The sequence below is a fragment of the Alosa alosa genome, chromosome 22 (assembly GCF_017589495.1).
Source record: "Alosa alosa isolate M-15738 ecotype Scorff River chromosome 22, AALO_Geno_1.1, whole genome shotgun sequence".
In the NCBI taxonomy this organism is placed as follows: Eukaryota; Metazoa; Chordata; class Actinopteri; order Clupeiformes; family Clupeidae; genus Alosa; species Alosa alosa.
The window spans coordinates 4,703,341-4,722,310 of NC_063210.1; the positions used below are offsets into that span (position 1 = coordinate 4,703,341).

The 18,970-nt window shown below is 42.2% G+C and overlaps 1 protein-coding gene across 1 annotated transcript; it reads right to left on the reverse strand.

Annotated features, from left to right (window-relative positions):
* Positions 1-5,274: 5,274 nt before the first annotated feature.
* slc16a5a (solute carrier family 16 member 5a) lies at positions 5,275-15,793 on the reverse strand. Its single transcript, XM_048233610.1, has 6 exons — positions 15,453-15,793; positions 13,330-13,810; positions 11,782-11,925; positions 9,423-10,007; positions 8,755-9,003; positions 5,275-7,422 (listed from the first exon to the last, which is right to left on the reverse strand). Exons 2-6 carry the CDS (start codon positions 13,697-13,699, stop codon positions 7,157-7,159), a joined length of 1,614 nt encoding a protein of 537 aa, XP_048089567.1. The 5' UTR covers positions 13,700-13,810; positions 15,453-15,793; the 3' UTR covers positions 5,275-7,156.
* Between the last annotated feature and the right edge of the window lie 3,177 nt (positions 15,794-18,970).

The following is an 18,970-nucleotide window of genomic DNA, read 5'->3' on the forward strand; positions in this document are numbered from 1 at the left end:
CTTGCACCACTATGCCACTTGCATACTTAGGTCAAACAGAACTACCTCAGCCATTTATTGGCCTGACTTTTACACTTAATTATATTGACTGTCTACTGAATGCACAATTGCACAATTTCAACCCAAATTTTGCTTATTTCTTCATTGTATGTGCCTTCTTATTTTTACTTTTTATATTGTTTACTAGAATGTCATGTTTGTCTGTGGACCTAATTGGTAAAATATGTCTTGTCTCCACCGTGGGATAGTGGGAAACGTAATTTCGATCTCTTTGTATGTCTTGACATGTGAAGAAATTGACAATAAAGCAGACTTTGACTTTGACTTTAACTGGATAGGCTACCCATCTCGTAGGCAGTATAAAACATCAATGTCTGAAAATGTACATGGGTGGATGTTAGGCTACCACAAGTGTCTCCCTTGTGTGTGTGCCCTCTCCCCCACCTTTCCCAAAATATAATAAGCCTAGAAACACTGAGATGGCAAACACCAAGAATGCATGTTTTACCTCAGCAGTTCACTCATCTTTTTCACTTCATTATCGTCTCCATCATAAAACACATAATGGTGTTTTTGGTTCCGTAATGTGTCTATACTAGAAAATATCCTACCTTAGAATCCACTGGTGTATTTAGCGGATCTTGCATATGGAAATACCCTTCCAACTTCAGAAAGCAATGGCTGAACACAAAACATGCACAAAACTGAGCAAAATCCTGAATTAGAAACTGAATTCCATTTTGCATATTACATATGTAAAGCAATACATTTGTTAACATAGCCCTTTGTGTATTGTTAGGAGCCTTTTGGGGTTTCTCATTAGTGAGCAATAGGTTGTGTGGGGCCTTGTGACCTCTGGGCTCTGTCCCCCAGGGCCCATGCATTAATCTGGGCCATCTATAATTATTATGAAATATAGGTTTAGTTAGTTTTTTTTCTTATGGATTTTTTATTTATTTTTTCTTCAGTAAATTTGTGTCAACGATTCACTGAAAGACATTGAAAGACCGGGCTGCACGAAACTTGGTGGGCATGTGGCCCCACAAGGATGACCATTGTTTTTCATTTTGATCGAAAGGAGGGTAGGGCGGACATAGTTTTATGTGAATATCTCGAGAACCGTAGGGCCTAGAATGACCAACTTTTTTTTCGTATGTTGGTCTCAAGGGGCCATGTCAATCCATCCCATAGCCACTCATTTGAGGTATAGCGCCACCTAGTTTAAAAAAATAAGCAAAAACGAAGTGTTGTTATTGCAGGTATCTTTGGCTGACATGTTCAAAACTGCACGAAATTTGAAGTGTAAGATCATTGTGACACCCTCTGATTGCATGCCGAGTTTTGTGGAATTCGGTTCATGGGAGGCCATATCAGCTACACACACATCACACATACGCACACACACCCACACCCACGTACTCACACACACACACATAAACACACACACACACATGCACACCCACGCATGCACGCACATGCACACAAAGACACACACACACACTCACAAAAACAGATGCACACACTCACACGCACGCACACACACAGGCACGTACATACACACACACACTATTACCCCCCCCACACACACACACACTCACAAGTGAACACACACAGAGAAGCACACATATACACAAAAACAACACATACTATGCACACACTCATTTACACAAATACACAAAAGTTGCAAGAGTAGGGGATGGTGTAGGAGATGGAGACAAATTGATAAGCATTATTTATTTTTGCGGAGAGAATGCGGAGAGAAAGTGCAGGACTAAGCGGCAGCCATATTTTGTACCGTTTTGCGGTACATCTAGTTTTGTATGCATTTCTTTCAGTCCATCAAACACAAAATGCAGCAGTACCCATTCACTGACCCAATTTACTGATATTATGTGGATATGTGAAACTCAGAAGATCGAACCTGTTCTGAAGAGCAAGTGTGCAAATGTGAATGACATAATATGAGGTCAGGTCATATTTATTTTCTAATCAAAAAATCTAATATAGATAGTATAACACAAGCACAAGATCCAATACGTCCTAATGTTCACTACATGCTTGGACCCAATGATTACCAAGAAAAAATGTAAACAGGTGGTTTTGAATGATATATGATTGAGATTGAAGTGAAAAAACAAACGCTCATGCTATTTGCAACATAACAACAGCAATAAGTGGAAATAAGTGAAGTTAAAATTGTGTTCTATGACCACAGTTGCTGTTTAAGAGAAAGACGTTTTGAAAAGAACCCATTGACAACAGTTAAGCATGTGTTGATCTATTCTGTTTTAGGATTTAGTATTCGCCAGCAGGAGAGGAAACATCAGAAGAATGCAGGGAAGAGTAGATTCCTCCTCGATTTCCTGTCAGCAAATTCAGAATGCAAATGTCATGCAAACATCTGCTTTCAGAAAATGTACAGTCACAAAACAAAACAAACATGTCGTCCATGAAAGACACCCAAAGCAGGCCTACATTATTTTGAACTAGAAGTGAGAATGGATAAAAACAGACTAGTTTTCCACATTTCGTTACATGTTTCAGACTCATCTTAAAATGGATTCAATTACTTTTTTTTCTTATCAATCTATCAGGTGCTTGGAGTGTTTTGTAAATTTGTAAAAAAAAAAAAAATGACTGAAATATTGCATTCACATAAGTATTCAGACCCAACTGAGCTCTGGTGCATCCTGCTTCCTTGAGATGCTTCTACAACTTCATCCAGGATTACTCTGTTTGGCTGAGCGGGCAGATCTAAATGTACAAAACACTCCAAACACCTGCTTTTTTTGTGGAGTATTGGAGTATAGTGTGTAGACTGATGAAAAGAAAATAATTGAATCCATTTAAGGATGGATAAGTCTGAAACATAATGAAATGAGGAAAACGTCAAAGCTGAAAACTTTCCAGTTGCACTGCACAGTTGGTTTGGGGCAATTCCATGCAAAGGTCATCCTTACCATGGAAAAAAAAAGTTGTGCATACGCAAATAGAACTGTTGTTAAAATCTTCATTTAGGTCTATATTTTATTGTTTGTAACTGATCTGATTGAATTTGATGGAGATTTACACTCTTTTTACATCATAAATATGGTGTGCAACCATACAGAAACAACATTAAAAAGTGGATAAATGGACCCAAGGTTCAAACAAATTGTGTCATTTGACAAATTCCAGATTGACAAGGGAATGGTAGAGTAATGTCTATGCTCAGCTTGCCTTTAAGAGCACAACTCCTTGCATTTGTAAGGCTTTTGTTTTTAAGTCAGCAAGTTCCATGGCCATGTTACATCCATAACGTTTTATAGGAAAAGTTTATGCTACACATACAGTGTTGATGTGACAATGTCCATAGTGTCTGTGCAAAGCTGATTTATATCAATGTAAAGTGTGATGACCAAATTGTGCCCCTTTCTTACTTTTAAAACCTTTAATGGTGCATTATGGATGTGACATTATGGATGTTACATACTGTGAATTTACAAGACTGGAGACTTTGTTATACCTCAAAGCCGATAAAACGTCTGTTCTAGTGTCATGTCAGTTTCGCATCTCACGCATCTCACCTTAGTGTTTAGGCCTACAATTGACATTTCAAAGATTATTAGGTTGATCAAAACCACAAGGAGGCCTTGCCTAACTATTAGCAAAACAAACTTAATATTAAAATACCTCCAGTGATTAGCCTAGCCATAGCCTATTTTCAAGTGGCCTAATAACGAAAATCTGAGCGATTATCTTCCTGTAACTGTCATACTGTTGTTGTACAGTAACTGGATTATCGTGTTAGCTGGTGAAGATGGCTGACTTTGCAGCTGGAGTTAACATAGCAACCTCCTTCTGTTGCAGATCTGTTCAGCCTGCCGCTCACGTCTGCTTAACACAGTTTAATTTTAAATGTGACGCGATATGCCAGCATTTGAAGTGTCAGGTCCTCTGTAGCTAATACCCACAGAGTAACATTAGTAACGGCAGCAATAAACTAGATGTACCGCATAGCGGTACAAAATAGGACCGCCTTTCAGTCCTGCATATTCTCTTCGCAAAAATAAATCACGCTTGTCAATTTGTCTCCATCTCCTAATCCTGCAACTCATGTGCATGTAAATGAGTATGTGCATTTGTGAGTTTGCTTTTGTTTATAAGAGTGTGTGTGTGTGTGTGTGTGTGTGTGTGTGTGTGTTTATGTGTCTGCATACGTGCGCGTGCATGTACTTTATGTGTGCAAATCACAAATGAGTGGGTATGGGTTAGGTTGATGTAGGCTCTTGAGACTAACATACCATAAATATTTTGTCATCTTGGGTGCAACGGTTCAGGTAGGGCTAGTTATTTAGGGGAGTGGCCAAGTTTCATGTTCCCTGGTGTTTGAGTAACCTGGGAATCACTGACCAAAATTGATGACGGTAAAAAAAAAAATATATATATTTTTAATATTTTTAAATGACTTGTTGTCCTGATTCTTCCTGTGGATCTTAGTGGGCACTGAGGAAGCAATAATTTCATCGCTAGTTTTTCATGATTACTATTTCAATTGTTTCATATCAAAATTCACTACTTTATTATGTGTTTTATGTAGTTTTGTCGAGGACTGGTTCAGACACGCCACATCCATAACGCGGAAACAGTCACATCCATAACGCCAGTTTTTTCCTACATAATGCATTACTTGAAAATGACGATAGTTTCAAAACACACTTTTTGTGTTCATTCAAGTCTCCTTCATGCTACATATATCATAGTTTCGGCAGTTTCCTTCAAAATTCACAGAGTTTGTAGAAAACCTGTAATCGCTCACAAAAGTGTGTCCATTTCATGTCACATCCATAACGCTGATAAAATGTCTTGTATTCTTAGGATGAAATTGATTATATGAAATTTGAGGATTTCTCAGTATTCAGAGGACAGAGGTTACATTAAAAGTTATGCAAATTAATTCACTGATACTAATTTTGCCCCACTCTAAGGCATTTTGTTTACCAATATGAGTCCAATTGTCACATCCATAAAGCTGGAACTGCCCTTTGATATATCTAAGAGATTGAATCCATAAATCCTTCCACTGGGCCACTGGCACTGACTGCAGTTCCATGGAAGGGGTGTAAAGTGCGTGACTCACAAATGGCAACTATTCATCCATTGCCCTTTTAACAAACACTGGCAGGCAAAGCATGCCTATACATGACCCATGACGCTGTGCCAACTCAACCCCAAAAATATACAGTGGACCTTTAAGGACAGGTTTACCGGTACTTATTCCATTTAAAAACATAGTCATATTTTTAAAGCATTTAACATTTATTTGTTATAAATACATTCTATTTTATATTATATCCAGCAATTTATACAATGGCCATCTCTAAATATAACAAGTTCATATTATAAACATTTTATGGCAAAGAATATGGCTGAAGTGCCACAAATATACTGGCTTATTACAAAACCTGAAGCAGTGACCAAAATGATCAGTATATGATTGGAATACATCTATAGCTCTATTCTCTATGTAACTTGAAAAATACTTCTGGAGCATTTCCATGTAAAGATCCTCACTGGTTGAGAGAAAAAAAATACATATTGTCAACTTTTGAGGCTTTAAATAATTACCTCTCTCCTCCCAATCTCTAACTACTTCCATAGCATTCAGTTATAGCATTGGGTGATCCATCCCTTTAAAAGTGATGAATAACAGCAAGGCCTGTCTAGAAAGGCCATATTAGCACTTCCTCTGGTACAAAAGAAACACATTCAGACAGTAGTGAAACGTTAAGCATCTTACAGACATGTATCAGCAGTATACAGCCTGTAGCAGACAATAAGGACATTGCTGGTGTTCAGTGCAGCAAAAGCTTAAGAAGGAACAGTCACTTACTCATACAGTTGTTAAGTGAGAATTACAGAGAGATATTTAAACAGACTGAGGGGCAGATAGAGGAACACACTAATTGGTCGGCAGATAGGCAAAGACAGAGAGACATAGATTAATATATCATACTGATAGGACGTGTAATTTAAGTTCAGAAGAGAACTTGTATGGAAGCTTCTGAAGAAAGATAAACTGCAATCAAAGAACATCAGTTGTGCACTAATGCACACAAAGAACATCAGTTGTGCACTAATGCACACTAAGGTATGAGCTACACCAGGCGCCTAACTGAAGCGTTCCGTTCGCGACGCGTAAAATCCATTTTAAAAGACTGATATATTTTTTTTGAACGTACAAGCCGCCATCACGTCTGGTGTAGCTACTTCCATTGATCATAGTGGCAGCTAATTGTTGCAGCAGACGCTACGCGAACAGAACGCTTCAGTTACGCGCCTGGTGTAGCTCATACCTAAGAACATCAGTTGTGCACTAATGCACACATGCTGCATGTGGACACAGATACATGCCTGGTCCTTCCATCACAGCAGGTTAAAGGCACCATACAGCTTTGGCTTGAAAGCTTCATTCAGTGATAGTAGTATGGATGTGTCATTGTGTTATGGTTAGTAGTATGTCATTGTAGTGTGGATAGTGAATGCGACACTGATAGTCCCAAAAATTCTTAATTTGGCTTGAGACTGAATTCACAGCATGTATATATGTAGCATGCTTTTAACACACTGGCGTTTTCTTATGGTCCGTCAGTATCACAGCTTGTGTTGTCAAATTCCATCTGAACATTCTAAAATATCATATGGTTTCTACAGTATGTTCACCATGCATACCCGTACACTGTAAAACAGAAGTCCATTTCCATGATCTCTGTGAACAGTACATCCTGCGAAAATGTAACATAGCTAAGTTATTTCCTACCTGTTGGCACAGTGCTTGCCAGCTTTGAGGGAGCCTAGTCTAAAAGGCATTTTGGTTCTGCTGTTGAGAGTCATTCGACTGCCAGATGGCTGTGCAATAACACCCATGTCAGTGGCAGATGGAGAAAGTCATATGAGTGAATACAACATGGCTTTGAGGCCATCAACAGATAATCAATTAAGGCTGATTGAAACAAGTAAAGCTCCCGAATCCTAACTTCAAAGCACATCTTGCGTCACAGTAAAAAACTGTGGACCAACACAAACCCATGTACAACTTGGCTATATCTGCAGCGCGGGTGTGTTCAGGAGTGTTGGGTCAGGCACAGGATCAGGTCCACTCACACAGATGGGTGACCTAGACCCCGTCCGTCTGGGACTCAGCAGCACCTTTGTCTCTGTCACCCTCTGTGGGCACGCTGCGGTACTGGCACTCCGGGACCAGGGTGACGCAGGGCTTTGGCGGGTGACCGTTGGGGGGTGCCTGTTGCTCCAGCTTGCACTTGGCATCCCTGCGGTCCAGCCAGTAGAATGACAGCATGAGGAAGAGCGCAGATGTCACCACTGTGATACTGCAGGCGAAGAAGACCCATGTGTAGAGGCCCATTCGGTCCACTAGGATGCCTTCAACAAAAACAACAGGAAGTCACGTCTTCATGTTCAGGAAATGGAAATGGTAATCAGAAAAAATGATATGCTCCAAGACAACATGTACACAACTCTGTAGGATATATAATATAATGGGCCACAATTTTGGTTTGGGAAATTTTAAAAACATTTTAAAAAGAATTTCCTATAAACTCCCTGCAGAGTCCTCCTCCTAAACCGATACCGATATTAATAATATTAATGCAAATGGTCTTCTAAATTAATTTTCATGGGCTTCCAGGAACTTGCAGATGCATTGTCAGTACTGCTCACTTCAGTTGCCTGGCCATTCATGCCTGACCATTTCTGCATGACAATATGCTGAGAGGCTGCAACCACCCAGATCTGAACGACTTGCGTAAAATTCTTGGCTAAAAATATCCTTTACATCTGGTCCCGTCTAAAATACATTACATTACATACAATACCTCATCTAAAGTGACTGAAAGCCCTTAAAAATCTTTATCTTTTTATATATATATTTATTTTATTGAAGGAAGTACGAAATACGGCTTGCATCAAACAGTAAATTTTTTTCTCATTTTCAGTACATGTTTTTTTTTTTTTGAAAGCCCTTTAAATTTGACGTACAAACAGAACAACTGAAAAAAACTGAAAAAGAAGTTCATGCACAAGAATGTGACCTATTACAATCTCCTCCCATTCTTGTCATTAGCCTTTCAGAGGAAGCACTAAATGTAAATCTGTGCCGAAGACAATAGGGACACTTTGCTCCACTTCACGCCCCACCCTGCTAGCCAAACAATCTGTTTTTCCCACCTCCCATCCCGCAGACAGAACCCCAGGGGGGGTGGCACAGGTGTGGTGTGATCCAACTCAGCACACATGACGGACTTGTAACAATGGGTCACCATGGAGTCAGCATATCTTGGCCCCTAGACATACAGTACTTCCTAAGTCTTTAATCATCCTGGGTTAGATGTTTTCTAGAAATCCTACGCACGCCTATCTTATTTCCCCGACCAGATGGTGCACTAAGTGGGGAGTTGGAGATAATGCCAGCATTGAGTAATCCATATCAAAGATGCATCAGGTTGGGTCTGCTTATGTATCTCTAATGAAGGAGAGACTTGCGCAAGAACAGCAGTCATGGGCCTTCAGGGAGATTGCAAAACACAAATGAGTTTCCCAACCAGCCGGTGGGGAGGATAACATTGAGAAAACAAGATTAGCATGATAATTATGTGCATCATATAGAGGAAGACAGATCAATCACACACACACACACACATGCGCACACACACGCACACACACGCACAGACACGCACAGACACGCACACACCGTACCAGCCAGTGGTGGGCCGATGAGCAGCGTGACGCTCTCCATGACGGACAGGAGCCCGAGCGCCGACTGGAAGCGCCTCATCTCCACCGTGTCCATGAGCACGGTGAACAGCAGCGAGCCCACCACCGCCATGGACACGCCGTAGGTCAGCACGTAGACCAGCAGCACGTTGAAGGTCGGGCCCACGCAGCAGATACAGTTGCTCAGGCCGTTCACCAGCAGGGCGGCGCTAAACACGTAAATGTGGCGACCTGATGGAAGAGTGTGGGGCAGAGAGGGGGGCAAGGTTAGGTGTGTCAGGAGAGAGAGTGTGTGAGCGTGTGTGTGTGTGTGTGCTGTGTCACGATGACATTAGCAAGCCCTTTCTTGACTCCAGCTTGTACGAGTGAAAGTCTATTTGTGCTGGTTTACAGTCATCTAGCTCAAAGGTGAACTGCTTTGAAGAAATAAAAGATATGGCAAGCAAATATGATTATGGATTGTACTGAGTCTGAGTCAACACACACGCACATAAAAGCGCTCTCTCACCGTATGTCAGCGATTAAGAAATCATGAGCAGGTGAGAAGGCATTAAAAGTACATTGCCCTCTTTCTCCTCTCCCTCCCTCCCTCCCTCCCTCCCTACACACACACACACACACACACACACACACACACACACAGGTCCTACCTTTAAACCAGGGCATGTTGAAGAGCAGGCCAATGGGCGGGCGTATGAATATGTTGATGAGGCCCAGGATGGAGAGCAGCAGGGCGGCGCGGCTTTGCTCCATGCCCGAGGTGGTGGCGTAAGGCACCATGTACACCAGCGGCACCACAAAGCCCAGCATCATCCACGTGATGCCCAGCGAGAACATGCGGAAGCGCAGGTTGCTGCAGAACAGGTCGAAGGCCATGTTCTTGTGCAGCGTCGCCACCGCGCTCTTCCAGCACGGCCGTGCCTCGCTACTCTGCTTCCTGGAGGGGTCCGCGCTGCCGTTGAGCGCGGGAGGAGGAGCCGTGGCCCCGGCGGGCAGCCTCCTCAGGGGCCTCATGGCAGCCCCACAGACACAGCAGTTGAGCAGCACGGCCCCCAGGATCAGGAAGCTGCCGCGCCAGCCGTACTGGCTGTGGAGGTAGTGGCCCAGGAAGGGCAGCACGGTCAAGCCCAGCGCTGTTCCAGTGGAGGACATGGCGTTGACGAAGGGCCGGCGGCGCACAAAATACTGACCCAGGATGGTGACCGCAGGCTGAAAACTGAAACAGAAGCCCAGACCTGGGGAGAGGGAAGCCAGGGGAGTCCGAGAGTCAGGAAACCATATTGCTGCAGGGTTGCTTAAGAACTTATAGGTCTGAGGTCCTATCAGGTTATTCATTACATCCATTATAGTAAAGCAATTATAGTATCAGGAGATCATATTATGTTTTTAAATTAATATTAAATACCTGTATTATAATAAATAATGTTACAAAGTCTAAATAAAGCTGATTTAATAACAGGGCAAAATTACTGGCTAATTTAATATGATTAGCTTGATGCTTCCATACGCTACATGATAGCTCTAGTTCATGCACAAAACCCTTTGCTCATTAAGTGACATTGCTCTTTGCCGATCATTTGAAATTATTACTCAGGGCCAGATGTACGTACATTTGCGAACGTAACGTTATCAGCGTCATGGACACACCACAGATTGCGAACGCTGTCAGACCCAAGTTTCCTTTGTATTTATCAATCGTTCAATCCTTAGTGTAAACTGCGCCTTTCTCCGGCCATAAACGCAATTTACGAACGTCCACAACTGAATGGCAGCGCCTACATACAAGCGCAGTTGAATGAAGTTAACTGATGACAACATTAAAAAGAATAAAATGTTTAGCGATCATGAAATAATACCATACATGATAAGATGTAAACAAGCAGGGAGATAATGAAGATCAGTAGTTCTACTCAAACTACTTGTGCACGTAGGCTATGGAAGATTGGTCAAATCTAGCAAGTAGGAAAGTTTAAGTGAATGACGTGAAAGAGAAAGTAAGATATTCGAAAGGCCAACGAAAGTTAAGGTTGCTTTTGGTAGTACAAATACTTTCACCACAAAAACTGGTGCTCTAAATAGCGATTCTGTTGGCTTTGAAAGGTTCTTTTATAGACGCATTGAACTGCAATTTGTATTAACACCTGCTTTTACAAGGCGGAAGTATTTAGGCGCAGAATAGACGTGCGCTTTCAGGAGCAGTCTTTGTACCGCGGAATACATAATTAGGCGCTCTTTACTCTTCCCCTCCCATCTTTTTAAGCTAAACTCCCACTTTCCCCTGGATCCTCCCATGAATGCATATGCATGACATGACAAACGCAATCTGCCACTTTCAGCTCCTGCGACAGGCAGTTTGCGCTTTTACATCATTGCGGCCTGTTTGTACATACCTCGCAATGATTTTACACGCATATTGCGAAACAAATACGCCTGAAGTGGGCGCAAAAGCGTAGTACATCTGGCCCTCAATGTGTTATTTTACTGTTAAAGCTGCAGTTGGCAAGATTTTTTTGATCATATTTACTGAAACCGACACTATGCTCTGACAGAACTACATAAATGAGCCGATTTTAGAAAAAAATCCGCACTTCTACCTCCACCTAGAGCATGTTATTTGTTTTGCAAAAATGAACAGCTCCCGGTTCTTTTGGTCCAATCAGAGCAGGGCTGTGTGAGATCTGACTGTCAATCACAGTGTGGGGGAGGGGCATGAGAGTTGTAAACATTCAAAATTTTGGCTAAGTCCCCTCAACCTGTCAGACTTGACAACTGCAGCTTTAATTCTTGTAATTATCGATAATGTCTTCAGAATAGTTTTGGAACATTTTCTTGAGGGTAACAAAATCCCACTATACCACAAAAAGATGGTATTATATACCGGACAATGTGGATTTTCCAAATGAGACCATGCAAGCCCATGTGAGTGTGAGTGAGTTTGTGTGTGTGAGTTTGTTTGTGTGTGTGTGTGTGTGTGTGAGAGAGAGAGAGAGCGAGACCGAGACCTCTGACCTGTAATGACCCCTGCAGTGATGTAGAGCTCCTCCATAGAGTTTGTGAAAGAGCTGAAAATCATGCCCAGCCCACTCATCACTCCCCCAAACATCACTGTGGCCCTGCAACCAAACCGCTCCACCAGCATACTGCAGAAGGGACCTGAAGGATTAACAAAAACACACACACACACACACACACAAAGATATTAGAGACAAAATCCACTCACACGTGGACATTTGAGAGAAAATCTTTAAAGCTCCACACATATACAGTAGACATACACATGACCAGAGCAACATAAGTGTGCTTTTCCAGACCGTTCTATACATTGACATAACCATATGTGGCCCAGAACTGACTCCACACAGAGCTTTTCCTTTAAAACATCCTCGCACAGCGCTGAAAATGGCTTAAAGCCATTTTATGACCCTGATTACCGCCATAATCCTGGAGCCTTCTTTGCTTTTGCAAATACCACCCTTAAACAATGTGTTGGTTTGTGTATTCCTATTGGAACAGTCCATAGGGCAAAATCACTTGATATCCATTGTTGGGTTATGGATTTGTACTCACGGTTTCCCACACTACTAAAACGTAACGTGACTCTTCAGTATACTAGGGGCTTTCGGAGGATCTGTTTTCATCCATGTGTTGTAGGCCTTACGCATACCTCGATACCTCACTTATCGCAAGAACAAACATGAACAGATGCTGGCCCTCATAACCTGACGTGAAGACCTCAGTGTGTACTCAACTCTTAATGCTCCCACAGCCTCTCACAGAGCAACTCGCCACACTTTCAGTACCAAAAGCTTGCACATGTGCAACATGAAGAACCACATAGACCTCCTGCACATAAAGACAGATATCCTTGCTCATGTCTGAACACGCACGGCTTGCACAACACTGAGTATGTTGTGTATTCGACACAATTACTCTTCTGCCTATTAGCGTACAAAACACTCACACAAATTGTTTCCTGACACAACTGTACCAGGCTGTATTGCCGATTCAAAGTTTGATAAGAGGCTACAAGGGGAGGCAAAACTTCCTCTTTTAGGAAGTTTCGAAACTGAGTGCAGCTGACATTTCAAGTCAAGTTGTGCTTCTAATTTTGATAGATGCGGTGACAAAGTACACCTCGCTCAACCACAACTTGTCCCGTCTAGATATAAAGCGATTTGTCCATCGCTTGTCACCTCAAGTTAAGATAATGTTGATTTGTTGCACAACGTTTCACGTCGTCAGTGGTTATTCACCCTGTAATTGCTTTATCACATAAACATAATATGGTCTCTTGTCATAAGTCGCTTGCCATGCGAATGGGGCTTTACTCAGCATCTCAGGCTATAAACAGATTAAGACCATATTCGCTCTCAAATACAAATGTCAAGTGAAGGAACACGTATGTACTTACAATTTACAATTATCAATCAATGCTGCATTCCACTATATGTATGTCCTAAGAAATGTGTGAACATAACAACTTCAACATTAGATTCTATATTGTCCTAATATTTAATGTTTCTGAATGAGTTCAGCAATATGAAATATATACTACACCTCCAGCATGGAGAACGGAAGTCATGATGGAAGGCACCCAGGATGTCTCACTGTTGGTAGCATGGAACTCTGTCTGCAGGTCTGTATAGAAGATGCTCACACAGGATGGAAAGGCAAGTGTTAGGGCCAGCACCATGATAGTGGCTACCAGCACCACCCAGCCCCAACCCCCATCTGGTGCCTCGATGGCTACTGGATGGGGTCGGTTAGAGGGGGGCTGTGGTGCCACCGCATCCCCCTCCTCACACTCTGCCTCTGCGGGCTCTCCGGGACCAGGGTCTGGGGTAGACGGCTCTTGCCGAGGCTCCGGAGCGGCTACCTGAGGGCAGCAGTCGGAACTCTCATCCTTCTCACTGTTGTCCATTATCATCTCCTGGGATTTGTGGACAAAGCCTTGGCAGTGACATTCAATGTTTGCCCTTGAGAAGCAGGCTGACTACAGCATTCCATGTCACACAAGTCCCTTCTTGATCAGCTGTGTCTAGTGCAAGGAGTCAGGAGGAAGACGCACAAATGAAGACATGAATGAATGCAATATAACCAGTGGCATTCTAGAACAATGTTGATGGGGTGGCCAAGGGGGCACCGACTCAGAGAGGAGTGGCGCATAAACATAACATGTGAAAAGTAAGACAATACATTTTAAAGCTTTCAATTCGATATAAACTTAAGCAGCTTTTATGTAAAAAAGAAGTGAAACTACACAATTTGACAAAATAACTTTTGTTTTTTTTAGAACATCTGAAACATAATTTTATAGATACGGGGGCAGCCGTGGCCTACTGGTTTGCGCTTCGGAGGGTTGACGGTTCGAACCCCGACCAGTAGGCGCGGCTGAAGTGCCCTTGAGCAACGCACCTAACCCCTCACTGCTCCCCGAGCGCCGCTGTTGGTGCAGGCAGCTCACTGCGCCGGGATTAGTGTGTGCTTCACCTCACTGTGTGTTCACTGTGTGCTGAGTGTGTTTCACTAATTCACGGATTGGGATAAATGCAGAGACCAAATTTCCCTCACGGGATCAAAAGAGTATATATACTTATACTTAGATGCAATGCAACAAGTAAGAGAGTATGTTCAAGTAAAGCAGTAGCAAACTAGAATGTTTCCACCATATAAGCGAGATCTGCATGGAGAACAACTTCATTACAACAGTAATACTGTTTCATGCTGACAAGCCCAACTATCACATCTCTGGTGGGGTGGCCCACCCCCCCATCTGACACTGTCCCTTAACATAACAATATAATGCCGCTACACTTTCTCCATCACATGCAATACACTCAGTCAAATGGTTACAGTGATGGAGAAATGAATAGAAATTTTAACGGGATCAAGAGTCAAACACCAAAATGCACAAGATTTCTAACAAAGACAATGAACACAGCATCAATAATTAATTCATATGCTTACTGGTAACAAAAGCACATAAACTAGGTTAAATTTGCCAGTAATTAGGCCTATGTGATGAGAAACGTAAAGTTAATTCGATAACGGTGACAACTGATTCTTCAATCAAGCCGATCAATTTAAGGATGTCAACTATTGCAACAACACTGATGTCTCTTATTCCTATCATAGGCTTGATTCAGTTATAAGACTGTTAAAAGGCTTAACTTAGCTTGGATAGCTCAATGCGCTATACATGTGGCATCGCTATGACCAGTCGGAGGCTAATCAGGGACAACCTACTGAATTTGAGCAAAAACATTATTTAGGATGACCATGGTGTTAATATCGGCTACGTGTAAAAGGTGAGTGACGCCAAAACAACAAAACAGTCACAATGTTATGCGCAAGCGTAACAGATGAAAGCTAGGTGCATTCATGCTTGTTTTAACATCCTGATGTTTCTGTTAAGCGAAATTGGATACAACGGATTAAACAATGAATTAAGTTCCTTATAGCCTCAAGTATGACTACTTTTAATGACACTAATACTCAAAGTATTTTTGTGACCAAAGGAGTTTCTTTGATGCACACAACCAACATTCATAATACGCGTCTGCTGAGGTAGCAATGATCTGATACCATTGCGGTTCAGGTTCCGCTTAGAAAACGCATTTCGCTGGTGGGACGATGGACAAAGCTTGCGCGACACAGCCTGTACAGGAAAAATATCTCACCTCCCTGCTCAATGGGCGTATTTCTCTGGACAGCCATTTCTTTCTCTCACTTATCCATTCCACTTCATCTGCGGTGCGCTCGCGCCTCCACACTGTCCGTCTTAGTAGCCCAGAGGATCATGTTGCACTCAGTGGGTGGAGACAGGACGTGAGGGCCAACACACGCAAATGGTGTATGCAAAAGGTGGTAAACAACGTTATGTAGCCCTAGGTATTTAGCCCATCCGCGATTTTCAGTGCGCGGACCATTTCTAATCAAATGTTGTTCAGAAGAGAACTGACCGATCTGGAGGGCGGAGATACACGATAAGATCTGGCTGTGTTGTGTGAGACTGTAACTGTAGCCCCGGGCGTTTAAACCAGCCCTGGTATGTCGGTACAGAGCAGTCGCCCAAATAAGACTGGACCATTGCAGAAAGTCTTGAGGGTGTTAAACCTCCAGCATACTCGCCGCACCCGACCGACAGGTTTAATCACCTGTAGACTAAGTTCAGGCAATATCTAGGCTAAATGTCGTGATTCTACAAGAACTGAAAACAATCAGTGCATTTAAAATACAAATCATTAAACTATTGGGACATTTTTCTACCTTCAGGATATCTAATTTTATGGGCCCAGTGATAGGATTGTTGCCCTCTTATTTATCAGTTTTAACTCCAGTAGAAAACAATAGGTACAATCTTAGGTCTAGCCTATACCATTATTATGACCGCCGCGCAGCGAATTTTTTTTTTTTTTTTTTTCGCATGCCCAAATTTCCGTCAATGATTCCCGGGACACTGAAAGACCGGGGTACACGAAACTTGGTGGACATGTAACCCCACATGGATAGCATGGAACCATCGTTTTCGTTTTGATCTGTAGCCCCCCCGCTGAATTGGACCCCCGAAAGGAGGGTAGGGCAGATACAGTTTTCTGTGAATATCTCGAAAACCGTAGGGTTTAGGAGGACCATTTTTTTTTTGTATGTTAATCTCAAGGGGCCATGTCAACCCATTCCATAACCACTCATTTCATGTATAGCGCCACCTAGTTAAACACAAAAAGTAAAAAATGAGGTGGTGTAATTGAAGGTATCTGTGACCTAACATAGTCAAAACTGCACGAAATTGGAAGTGTAGGATTATTATGACACCCTCTGTATGCACGCCAAGTTTTGTGGAATTCCGTTCATGGGGGGCCACACAATAAATTAATTTATGTTATTATACACCAACTGGCCTGTAGGTGGCCGGAGACAGTTTTCTGTGAATATCTCGAGAACCGTAGGGCCTAGGAGGTCCACCTTTTTTTTGTATGTTGGTCTTAAGGGGGCATGTCAACCCATCCCATTACCACTTATTTCATGTATAGCGCCACCTAGTTAAAAATTAAAAAGCAAAAAAATTAGGTGTTTTCATCACAATATCTCTGGCTGACAAGGTCAAAACTGCACGAAATTAAAAGTGTAGGATCATTATGACACCCTCCGAATGCATGCCAAGTTTTGTGTACTTTCAGTCAATGGGGGCCCTACAATAAAATAACTTATGTGTACTTTTAGTGATGTACACCAACAAGGATTCCCGGGACACTGAAAGACCGGGGTACACAAAACTTGGTGGGCATGTACCCCCACATGGATAGCATGGAACCGTCATTTTTCGTTTTGATCTGCAGCCCCCCCGCTGGACTGGACCCCCCGAAAGGAGGGTAGGGCAGACACAGTTCTCTTTTATGGTATGTTGGTCTCAAGGGCCCACATCAACCTGGCTCATAATCACTCATTTGTGATTTGCACCCCCCCTGGTAAAAAATGAAAATGCAATATTATTCTGCTTTAATCGCCCCTATCTTCAGTTAAGATGTTCAGAACTGCACCAAATTTTATGTGTATGATTGACCTGGCATTCTCTGGGGGTATGCCAAGTTTCGTAGAATTTCATCCATGGGGGGGTCTATAAAAATTAGGTTATGTGTACATTTAGTGACTGTACACTCATTGGCCTGTAAATGGCGTTGCACACATATAAACATGCACACACACAGGCACCCACATACTATCGGTATTAGAACGGCCGATACATAATTACAAATTCAGTAGGATCAAAAGAAAGCCAAAATAAATATTCATCATCATCATCATGGCTGCATTTTCAGTATTGGCGATAAGTAGTCGTTTGTCCACTAGATGGGCGATCGTTGCAGTGAGACGTAATTTTGTTGGAAGTTAAAAGTGGGTTGGGGAAAAACAATGGACACTTCCTACAAGGACTGTAATTTACCGCAGCGAACATCTAATAAGGACAGGACGATGTTCACATGAAGTGTAATTCCCATTTCTTCTTGAAGCCGAAATCAATCTGAGGATGTTTATCGGACATGCTTGGTTTTTACTGCAGGTACGTTAATCTTGTAATATCAATAAGGACCTAGGTAATGTTACCGTTAGCGTTGGTTGAGTGATGGAGGCCCATTTGATTGATTGCATTTGTAGAAAACTATAAATGCGGTTATACCAAGCAAATTGATAGCAGCACTGTTTGTATCTTCCGACTGTCATTTATTGCACGTGCTACAAAATCATTCTGTGCAATGGAAGATTTACCAACGTTACACCGGGTCTGATACAGTTTTGCCTATACGTCGCGTGAGACTGAGGCGCCTGTTTATTTTGTTTTAAGTGCGTGCAGGGTGTGAGAGGGGAATCGATGTGCTTTGATTCCAGCTTGGTAGTTGTAGTCTGTGAAATTAAAAAGCACGTGTGTGTGAAGTATCCAAACAATGACACCTTCATTTCATTATGGCTGCTTTTAGCAACACACCTACTAGCTACTGTGTAGTGGGTCCCATTTAGAAGTGGCTACTTCATTCGCTTTCCTTGACTCATGGAGCTGCGTGAATGTTATTACAACTTTTTCGCCCGCGATATGGCAGTTTAAGTCCGCTTGATACTGTACATCGTAAGCCATTGGTTTCCAAAGGAGATTTTATTTGTGCAAGCCAGCATAGCCTATTGACAATTTATGTTGTAAATAGGCCTACCTTATAATCCTACCTGTAGCTTAGGGAAGCTAACAGCTTTCTATTAGGATCTAGTTTGTTAGTTACAGTTTTGTCATAACTCCCTAATGCATTTTTGCATTTAGAATAGCCAGGCGTGTATATCTCAATCTGAAAATTAAACAATATCGGTGCCAATGGACTAGGCTGGGTGAACCCAGCCTGATCTGCCCGCTATTTATTTTTGATTTCTTAAAAGATTGAGCTTGGTCTGATGAAAGCCAAACTAGCCATGGACCTCAGTTACACAATGCAAGGGAACATGAATCAGCCTATATTTGCACGAACAATAGCGGACAAAAGCTCTTCAACTTTGGCCCGTTAAAATGTGTATGAACAGTCTAGCGGCGCATTTCATCAAGGCCCATTTGGACATGTCAGTTATTTGCACCACTGGTTAGATGTAAAACAGCATTTCGTTTCAGACTACTGTTACTTAATTTGTGCATTAACAATAACGTTTCAGACTACTGTTA